Source organism: Stylophora pistillata, chromosome 8 (genome assembly GCF_964205215.1).
Source record: "Stylophora pistillata chromosome 8, jaStyPist1.2, whole genome shotgun sequence".
NCBI lineage: Eukaryota > Metazoa > Cnidaria > Anthozoa > Scleractinia > Pocilloporidae > Stylophora > Stylophora pistillata.
The window spans coordinates 32,323,698-32,333,934 of record NC_142526.1 but is presented as its reverse complement, the minus strand read 5'-3'; the positions used below and the strand labels follow the sequence as shown (position 1 = coordinate 32,333,934).

Sequence of the window (10,237 nt, the reverse complement as noted above, 5' to 3'; positions counted from 1 at the left end):
TTTTTAGCTCCCTTTTAATTTAACCCGACGCGCACGTTTACCATATTTGTAAATTATGGTATATTGGCTCATATACCATAATGGCTAAGCCAATAAAAAGTCTTGAATTGCATTATCCAATGATCCAGTTTTTAATAACATCAGATATGGGTATTAAGATCTCTTTGATCTTTTGTAACTCAATGTCGTGAGAAGAAGAGGAAAGACATCATATATTTACCTAAATCACACGATCTACAGTTACCGGACTTAAAGAACCAATTCAGAGGCGCACCATTGAAGCACTTTGGCGGATACGATCCAGCGAACACTTGTTTAACAAGTCTTAACAGTCCGATGCTCTACAAACTTGGCTGGCCAAAAAGGGACAAACTTCGGTCCCTCTTGGAAAAAATACTCCCGTAACATTTGTATCTCTTACAATCACTTAAGTGAGTCCTTAAATCAGGGGACACCTTCCCTACTCCCGAGAGTATCCAATGTATGAAAGTTTGTCTGTATTTTGACGTGTATGTGCACTCTTGAAGACTGCAGATATCAACGAATTGACACTCCTTATTTAACAATAGTATAATCATAATGATATCACACCACCGTTTCTGATGCACAATGAAAAATCGGGTTTTATTTTAATTTGTCACTGCCAGTTTGAAAAAACGGTTTGAATGCAAATCATGACTGTCTCATCATTGACATTCCTTTATCAGTAAAGGTAAGTAATCCGATCCCACCAACGCGTCGGCCGACACATTACCAACATGTTCCTACTATCTAAGGTCCCTACTTCTGACGTGTTGGCCGACGCGTTGGTGGGATCGGATTCTTTTCCGTAACCCCTTAATAATGTTGAGTTCTGCATATAAAGCCACAGTTACAGAGACGTATCCTTCTATTCAAATTTTCCACTCTTCCCTCCCAAGGAAATTTAACAAGTTTTACTCTTCATTTACAAGCAGGAGTATTCAGTTTGTATTTCTTTTATCTCGGACACATGGCATGTCTTCCTCCATCGACAGGCAGTGAAGCACCAGTCATGAACGAGGATTCACTTGATGCCAGAAAAGCGATCACACTCGATACTTCATCCACATTTCCTGGTCTTCCCAAGGCGTGAGTTTGTTTACAACGTTCGAGAAACTGCACAAAAGAACAAATAAAAAGTTTGAAATTAAATCAACACAAATTAGACCATAAAATGCACCGAATACAAACGTATCAGTTTTTGGCCTTGGGACGTTGAAACGACAATCAGTGGCAAAAGTCCCTGTGAAGCTGAGTTAAAAAAGGTCCTTTGACGGAGGCCTTTGATTTTCTTAGTTCTTTGCCCTCTCTACTCCCAAACAATGTTGAACTTCGGCCTAAAAGGGAAGTGACACCATAAGTCACCTCGCCTACAGCTTTGGTCAACTCGCGACATCACTGGAGAAGTAATCAGGTAACATACATGATGTGTGACTTCTGGTGGAGGATAAATTTACCTTTGCGTAAGCCTCGTCATCCATACCTCCCCGTTTATGAATTTCAGTGATTATTACTCCAGGGCTGCAAACGAAAACTGAAGATTAGAGAGAAAACAACACTTCCATTCTTTTGCAAGTTTGTATGTTTCTTTGTTCTTTAAGAACGCTTTTCTTTCCTTTTTACAATTTGATCGTTGAAGCATTCACGACTTTTTATAGCAATATAAAAAAAAATTCTCTGACACCGATAACCTACCCTGTCTTAAGGGGCAGAACGTTACTAGATGTTAGAGTAAGACTACAACCGAGTTTCGTTGAGTCAAAACCAAAGAGATCATGAAGACCAATGAGAACAAAAGAAAACTTCTCAAGGAACCAAACAAATCACACCGTACAAACTAGCAAACTATCTGAAGCGCGATAAAATGTGAGGTTTGCCTCCAGTGTAAATGAGAAGGCAGCCTAAATTTTCTTGGCCAGTAAGTAAGGTAAGGCAAAACAAATACAACCCTGGTTACTGACAGCATTTTCGATTGAGTGTCCCAAAACAAAAGAGGGAACAACAGCTGAGAAGTAAAAAGCAAATATCTTTAAAAGCCAATGAAAACTCAAAGTTAAACTGCCCAAACTGCCTAAAGCGCGGGAAAACGTGAGCAAACAAGTTGTGATTGGATTTACCTATTTTTGCGACTGATTGGTTCAGAGAGTGGTGCAAGTTTTCTCAACCACTGAGTGAAGTAAAGCAAAAACAGAGCACTCCTAGATTAATTCTCACACTTCATTCAAAATTGTTACAGGAGAGTCATTTCAAAATGGCTCCACGACCATGTTTTATTGATACACTTCACTTAAATGGGGATGGGGAGAGAGTAAGGAAGTTATCTCAAGGAAAGGTAGTTTAAGTTTTGTTACTTCCTTGTTTGTGCATGACATTTTGATTCTACTTTGATCTGTTACTAATTGAGCCCCTGATTGGTTAACTGAATTACAAATTACTTACTTGACTGAGTTGCATCGAACGTTTTTTGATGCAAGTTCTGAAAATCACAAGACAAAAATATTTGAGGAAATTTTCTGTACCACTTAGATACTCTATAATTTTTCTTTTAAATACCCTCTTGCTCTAAAATTAAGCTGAGAAAATATAAAAATATAACTTAAAATAAAAAAAGTGTTGTTTCTGTATATGTTGCTGCTTCTATAAGTTGCCAAACCAAACTAAGATACTTTGTCACGTCATATTTAAGATAACAGGACCATGACATAAAGAATAGCTAATTAATTTGACCTTGACTGAATCACTGGACTCACAAAAGCTATGATGCTGCATAAAAGTGGTTTGTGAATACATATATCTTGTGCCATTTTTTTTTTTTGGGGGGGGGGGTCACACTCACCAAGAGCTACACATCTTGTAAATTGATCAACAGCACTTTTAGACATGTTGTAGGCAAGCACTCCAGGAAACTACAGTGAAAGACAAAAAACACTCAGGATTCTCTGTTTTTTTTTAACAGCTCTTGCTTAGGCTTGTCACACAACACACTGTTGCATGGCAAGCCCATCAATAAAAGGCATCTTGGAAGATGTCCATCTACCAGACAGAAAAATCAAGACACATTCAATCTCTTTATTTCTAATGCAATCTGCAAATAATTTACAGTTCCTCATTCAAACCAGCTTGAAGCTGAACTGAACTAGCCTGCATAAATATTGCTAATAAATAAGTAAATACATAAAACTGTTATATATACTTGGCTTTTAAGCAAGAAGCAAATATGGTGGAGAAATTATTTTTCTGCAAATCAAAAGGGTATTCTTACAATAACTGTACCTTTGAAACCAGGTATACACCCAGGTAATAAAACAATACATGAAAAAAACTGATCCAAAAATGCACATAAATTTCCCAATAGAACCAGAACCAGTGCTAATCAGTAACTGTTAGTCAGTAATTTTATATATATATATATGAACTCACCGATCTCATGCCATTTACACTGGAAACATTCACAATGCAACCTAGAGCAAGAATAACAAAGTATTAAATATTTCATTCTGTCATAAATTTTTTGTCCATTATCCGATACTTTAATTTCTGTGAATTTTCATGACGATGACATTGTTACCTTGTGTTTGAATGAGATAAGGCACGGCCAGTGATGTCAGGTAGAACACAGCCCTGAATGGTAAGCCCAGAAATGACAATTTATTTGACTAATAATATAATCACATGTAAAAAGCAAGGAAGACTGCATTCAAAGAGTGTTTAAAAAAAAAAATTCAAAAAAGTAGGGAAATTTGCTTAATAACTTTTTATCTTCCAAGTTTTTTAGTTACCCTGCACACCTTGGCAACAATTTTTTAACGCTCTATTTCATCTTGTGTTTGACTGAAATCTGGTGCACTTGTGATACAACAATGTGTAAAAGGACTTCAGAAAAAAAAATTAATTGAAATACCTCATATTAATTCTCATAACCTTGTCAAAATCTTCCAGTGTTGTTGTTTCTATAGTCCCTGGTATAACTATTCCAGCATTGTTGACCTGCACGGAGAATAAATATTTATGGTTATTGGGGTTATTAATTGGCATTAGTGATCATGTCATTCAAATCAAATGTTTCCCTGGGTGATAATTATTCTCTTCTCACACACAACTGGGAGCCATGCCAAGCCGACCATGCAGCCCGACCTTTATTATATCAACACGATGAACCATTGGGGTTACAACAATAACAAAACAGCCGAAACTGAGCCTAGATTATGGAGGGGAATACTGGACAGAATTGTTATTAGATCGTGTGCTGTGAGGCATTATATCGTACTGCATGGTTATGTAGCCGGAGGTACTATATCGTACCCGGTATGTTCTCTTATTGTAATAGCGATGCCATTATGTTGTACCACATGCTGCTATATCGTGCCCGATAATGGTACATCGTATCCGGTGTGTTATTGTATAGTAGCAGAGATGCCGTCTCATCGTACCTGATAATGCTATAATCGTAGTCGACAATGCTATATCATACCTGGTGTATTGTTACGTTGTAGCAGTGATGCCGTTTCATCATACCATATGCTTCTATGTTGTACCCAATAATGCTATATTGTAACCAGTGATGCTTTATCATACGTCTAACTGGTCAGCGGCTTACGGTGAAATTGGTACGAAACTGACATCACGTGTTCTAGAACGCGATAGTTCTCGATTTTTACTTCTCTTGAAATGCGGTATTGGACAAGTAGAGATTTTAGCTTAAGTGTGTGTTTCTTTCCTTTATTCTATTGATATGTCAGATCAAGATCTCGTAGCAAGAACCACATCCCTTTTAAGAAACGCATTAACAGAGCTAGAGGGATATTTGTGGAGACCAATTCAAACAGAGACTGGCGTTGGCCTTCCATATCATTACCTTTCCCACCATTTACAGGAATAAGTCTTTCAAAGAAAAAGTACGATAAGCCACTCCATGAGCCTAAAATAACAAACGCTGACCTTTTTATCCAAGTGGTCACGTGACGTCACTTCAAGTGTAAGCCGCTGACCAGTTAGAGGTACGATAAAGCATCACCGGTTATGATATAGCATTATCGAGTACGACATAGCAGCATATGGTACAATGAAACGGCATCACTGCTACAACCTAACAATGCATCGGGTACGATATAGCATTATCGACTACAATATAGCATTATCAGGTACAATGAGACGGCATCTCTCCTACAATACAACAACACACCGGATACGATGTAGCATTATTGGGCACGATATAGCAGCATGTGGTACGACAAAAATGGCATCGCCATTACGATAAGATAACATACCGGATACGATATAGCACCTCCGGCTATATAACCATGCAAAACAATATAATGCCTCACACAGAATCTAATAATAATTTTGTCCAGTAATCCCCTCCATACTAGATATAGAAGACTGACATGCACGAATAACTGGAACTAAGGCACTACTTGAAATCCTATATCCCTAAAAACATATGGAGGGTGGGTGGGTGGGGAAGGTCAGGCAATGGCAGAAAGCAACAAAACAACTGAACTGATCCTTGAAACGCCATGTGACCTGGAGACCCCCCACACACTTGAACCCATTCTCCCAGCTGCATGTGAGAAAAACGTTTTCTGCTTCTTTTGTCCCTCAGCCAGCGGAAAACCACACTTATTACCCAACTCCACAAAGTAGAGTACAAATAACACTCAAATAGAGGACAGATATAGTACAGTTGGTTATTTTGAACAGTAAAGAAAGCTGTTTAACCAGTTGGCTCTCTGTGCTATGCTTCTTTATCCACTTTGCTTTTTCCACCGTGTGAGAGATGAGCAGAAACACTTGGCAGAAAAAAAAGCAATTGGATAATAAAAAACTCATTAGATGTTTTGGTGTGTAGTATTGCCTTATATTTATACTCACTGGTTGTATTCTGACTTGCCCTAAGTGCTCATCAAAATATTGCACAACTCGTAAAAATACTCAACAATATTACACACCAAAACATCTAATGAGATATATTTATTGTTCTATTATCACTCCATTATCACTAAACAGGTATAATAATTTATTACTACTCCTACTGAGACTGTATGCCGAGTGGTAAGTTGTTTCCTGTCCTGCTCAGAAAGGTAAGTGGCCTCGCAGACATTTCCTATAATAAAAAAGTCAATTTTTCCATTTATATTATAGCAGGAAAGACTCACACACACTTACCAGAATATCCAGTTTTCCAAATTCTTTGATAGTTGCTTCAAAAAGAGCTTTTACATCTTCATCTTTCTCTAAATCCCCTTGCACTGACAGGACCTAAAAATTAAAGTATATCATTTCACAAGCCACAAGGACAATAATTTTTATACCAACAAACTCAATTTGTCCCAGGTAATCAAGGCTGCAGTTGTTACCTGAGAATCAGTTCTAGTCTCTTTGCATTTGGCCACCACTTTGTCAAGTTCCTCTTTGTTTCTTCCTCCAAAAGCCACACTGCAGCCAAGTTTGGACAACAAAAGAACTGCTCCTCTACCAATACCTGAACTTCCACCTGATTGCCATAAAAAGTCACACTCATTCCCACCCTTGCATACGCTTTGTTCCTTTTTTTTTTTTTTTTTTTTCTTTTTTACCCACTGATCACGAGTTTGTTTATCAGTGGAGTGGGAACCCATTTTCATAGGATCCCATACATCAATACCAAGGGAAGCCACAAAGGTTGCTAGTGAAACTACTGATTAACATATTTAATACTATACAAACTACCAATACCTAAACTTCCACCTGATTTCCATAAAAAGTCAAAAGTTATCTGTCATATTCATCCAGCCATTTAATCAAAATCAAGTAACTAGACCTATACAAAATGTCTGAAGAAAAACCTTCCAAATACAATCAGACCAGTGTTAAATCTGATTCATTTTCAAACTATTCCATCCTACTTATCTGTTTTAACCTGTTTGTTTTTGAAAATTCCACAATTGAATCCACCAAAGAGGCTGTCACCAGCACATTACGTGGGGAGGGGAGGGAAGGGTGGGACACACCTACCACACCCGCCCTCCCCTGACTGGGGCCTCACCCAGGGCATCTACTTCTTTTGAAAGATAAACTTGCTTACATCTCCTTTTTTCTCCCTAAAGTGAGAGCTTTATATTATATAATTCTCATAATGATGAGAATAAATTCAAAGAAAATGTTCTCTATAAGTTCACTGCTTGACTTCATTTAGGTTTGAACTTAAAGCCCCGAGATGCCGACACGCGTACGTGGGCCATCCAGGTGGGAAATATCTGAAATAGTAAACTCGTACGTAGACTTTGAGTGATTTACCAACAAACGCACTATTTCCCACTCTTGTAAAATTCTATCATTTCACAGGTAAGGATTTAGTTAAGGATGTACCTGTTATCAATGCAACTTTGCCAATAAATGATCTCTCTTGCTCAGACATTTTAGCAGACTTTCCAGACCTGTTCGGTACTCGACAAGTGTTCTTACATGAAGGAGATAATGGACAGCTGGGGATCCGCTCCTACTAACGTTTTTCTGACTACATCGTCGCTGAACATGCAATAGTCGGTGGAGTGAACCTTTAAGTGTATTTTCTCTCTTTTTCTCCATACTTAAGGGCAAAAATGCCAGAGTACGAGTTAGCCTTAATAGCGAAACGCCTAACAAAGGTGAGCCATCCCCTCAAGTTACTTTGGCAAGGATTTTTTGAAGAACTGCAGCACCAAAATAGGATAATATTTTTAAAGTTTATAGCTCATAGTCTAAGGTTGGATTCATTTGCGTGCTCACTCATTTTTATTTTGACAGGAGGGTTTCGCTTCCATGCTTCGTCGAACAGCTTTATTTATAATGAATAAAGGAGGTGTTGTAAAGAAAATGGAAAATCTTGGAGAGCAAGAACTGCCTCACAGAATGAGGGCGCATCATGAGTGGAATACACATGGAAGGTAGCGAGAGTCAAGCGTGTTGCTTAAGAAACTTCACCGTACATTTGATTTGATATTTGTTTGCATTACTTAACAACAGAAGCAGTTGACTATTGTTACCAGTTATATTGTTTGTTGGGCTCAAAAGTTGTGGGAAATCATGTCAGCTGAATGACTAGTATTCAAGCTGGGAAAGAAACAAAATCATCAATTGATGAATTTTTTTTCTGTCCATCTGGCCAGATAGTCAAAGAAATAGCTGCCCTGCAGATAATTATCCTGTCCAACTGCATTTTGCTGCATAACCTTGCACAGTAGTTATAGTATTCCCAATATGCCATTTTACAGTTTTGTACTTAGTTGCCAAGCCTTTGATTTGGAGTGAGGCTGAAGGTGACCTTGTTGTGATAGAGACTAGTATCTAGTTAGCATGATAACAAAGTAATCTACATTTGAATAGCAGCAATGTCTTTACCATAACAAGGTCACCCTTAGCCTCACTCCTGTTCAAAGGCTTGGCAACCAAGCAGGCAACTGTAAAATGAACTATTTTGCTTTGGGGAATGGCTGGTCACACCTTGTTGCATTTGGTCTGTGTACACAAAACCCTGGTTAAGACTGAGCATTGAAACCTAGACCTTGTAGACATTTTCTTCTCAGTCATTTTCTTGTGAAAGTGACCTAGCAAAGTGACCTAGAACTCAAAACACTCTATATTTTTAGATGTAACACTTGTATCCTGTGAAAAAGGCTTGACTCTTCAAATTCAAATTCCCAAGCCACCCCAATCAGGCAAGGTTGAAATTCCCTACTCCAGGGCATAGATGATGATCAAATGCCCAGGGGAAGGGGTGTTGAAGCTTTTTGTAGAGGTGCTTTCTGCCTTTCTCTTTGGTGTTATCTGCTGTCCCTCCTGGTCTCTCCTGTGGAGGACTGCTGGTTCATTTCCAGAATTGTGGCTGGTAAACAAGTCTGATGTATAATGGGACAGCACAGGGTGGCTTGAGGGAATCAACCCCACCACTCGCATAGTTTAGTTACTGTACCAAGTATAACCCTGAAGCACTAGATTTGTTAATTTACCTTAAAATTTTCACAGAAGGTATAGGCAATGTTACTTCATAAAAAAAAAAATACAAACAAAATTTAGTAATTATTGCACAAGTATGGTGCTGCACAGACTGTGATGCTACCTGAAAAAAAAAAATAACATGACTGATCACTAATAACTAATCTGACTTTTCAACTCTCCTTATACATAAAGGAGCTGACCAGTAACCCAGAGTTTAGCTTTTAAGCTTTTTTTTTTTCATCCCTCTCTCTCTTCACCTTTTTTTTCAGATACTTCTTAATCAACTTTATTTTGGGAGCAGATGGAGTCAAAGAACTGAAACATGAGCTGGAAACAGACATGGACCTCGTACGACCAAGAATAGTAAAAGTTAGAAGCTGCTATGAACCCAAGAAAAAAGCAATTAACACTTTAGAGTGCTGGAACAGTTACAATCCTCCCTTTAACAAATAGTTACACCAGTTGCACTTGTACACACTCGCGCACAAATGTCAGCAGGGTTTCATAGTGGCTCATTTTTTTATTGAAATTTGCATTCATTCTTGGAGAACTGTTGGTTGGTGTAAATTCTTACACTCCAGTTGAGTGTTTCATTATAAAAATGTGTCAAATTTAAAGTAAGGACTGAGAAGTAGCAGTAAGCTTGAGATGGGTAATTGGTGGATTGGGTGCGAGCCTGGATTCTAGATCCTTTCACTTCCAATATTCAAAACTCATTCCCTTTTACTGTCTGCCATACACTTCTTTAAAGTTTAGTTCTGAAAATTTGGTGTAAAATCAGACAATCCCATGGTTGATATTTGTCTTTTCTCTGTGAACTTTTAGCTTGAAAATGTATTTATTTTGCAAGAAGAAATTCCTTTTTTTTTCGGTTACTTGTGGGGGTAAAAGGGTTAAATAGAGTTGCTTTAAAAGGCAGGAAATTTTATTATTTCTTCTGTGGCTGTGTGTTGATAGATTTTCATCTCGGGACACTTAAAGGATGCCCGAGGGATAAGGGATACCCAAGCAGGAAATCGGTTTTGTTATTATATGGATATGAAAAAAATATATTTGAAAATAATATCTACAAAACCTTAAAGAAAGGTTTTTAATGAAGTGAAAAGCAAGTGAACCTTTTTTTTGTGTTGTTATGATAACTGCTATCGGGTTAAGATAAATCATACATGTATACAAACATGGGAAAAAGTTAGGCTTGACTATTGCTTGAAATTTTTAAACACGTGATTTATGTTTGTTGATCTATCGAACGAGTCCAACT

At 37.9% G+C, this 10,237-nt stretch overlaps 2 protein-coding genes across 2 annotated transcripts; one reads left to right on the top strand and one right to left on the bottom strand.

Annotated features, from left to right (window-relative positions):
* Nucleotides 1-606: 606 nt before the first annotated feature.
* On the bottom strand, nt 607-7,455 carry LOC111328889 (uncharacterized). The gene is made up of 10 exons (XM_022933426.2): nt 7,369-7,455; nt 6,378-6,514; nt 6,187-6,279; nt 3,923-4,008; nt 3,590-3,642; nt 3,442-3,482; nt 2,858-2,927; nt 2,461-2,497; nt 1,479-1,542; nt 607-1,137 (listed from the first exon to the last, which is right to left on the bottom strand). The coding sequence occupies exons 1-10, from the start codon at nt 7,415-7,417 to the stop codon at nt 979-981; spliced, it is 789 nt and encodes a 262-aa protein (XP_022789161.2). The 5' UTR covers nt 7,418-7,455; the 3' UTR covers nt 607-978.
* A 31-nt stretch (nt 7,456-7,486) lies between these two features.
* Nucleotides 7,487-10,221, top strand: LOC111328473 (small ribosomal subunit protein bS6m). Its single transcript, XM_022932917.2, has 3 exons — nt 7,487-7,646; nt 7,786-7,925; nt 9,246-10,221. Exons 1-3 carry the CDS (start codon nt 7,602-7,604, stop codon nt 9,427-9,429), a joined length of 369 nt encoding a protein of 122 aa, XP_022788652.1. The 5' UTR covers nt 7,487-7,601; the 3' UTR covers nt 9,430-10,221.
* Nucleotides 10,222-10,237: the final 16 nt, after the last annotated feature.

Coding starts and splice junctions, on each gene's coding strand:
- LOC111328889 (XM_022933426.2), bottom strand. CDS start 7,417: ATGTCTGAGCAAGAGAGATCATTTATTGGCAAAGTTGCATTGATAACA. Junction 3,643..3,922: donor GTTATGAGAATTAATATGAG/GTATTTCAATTA, acceptor CTTACCATTCAG/GGCTGTGTTCTACCTGACAT. Junction 2,498..2,857: donor TACAAGATGTGTAGCTCTTG/GTGAGTGTGACC, acceptor TGTGATTTTCAG/AACTTGCATCAAAAAACGTT.
- LOC111328473 (XM_022932917.2), top strand. CDS start 7,602: ATGCCAGAGTACGAGTTAGCCTTAATAGCGAAACGCCTAACAAAG. Junction 7,647..7,785: donor TAGCGAAACGCCTAACAAAG/GTGAGCCATCCC, acceptor TTATTTTGACAG/GAGGGTTTCGCTTCCATGCT. Junction 7,926..9,245: donor GAGTGGAATACACATGGAAG/GTAGCGAGAGTC, acceptor CTTTTTTTTCAG/ATACTTCTTAATCAACTTTA.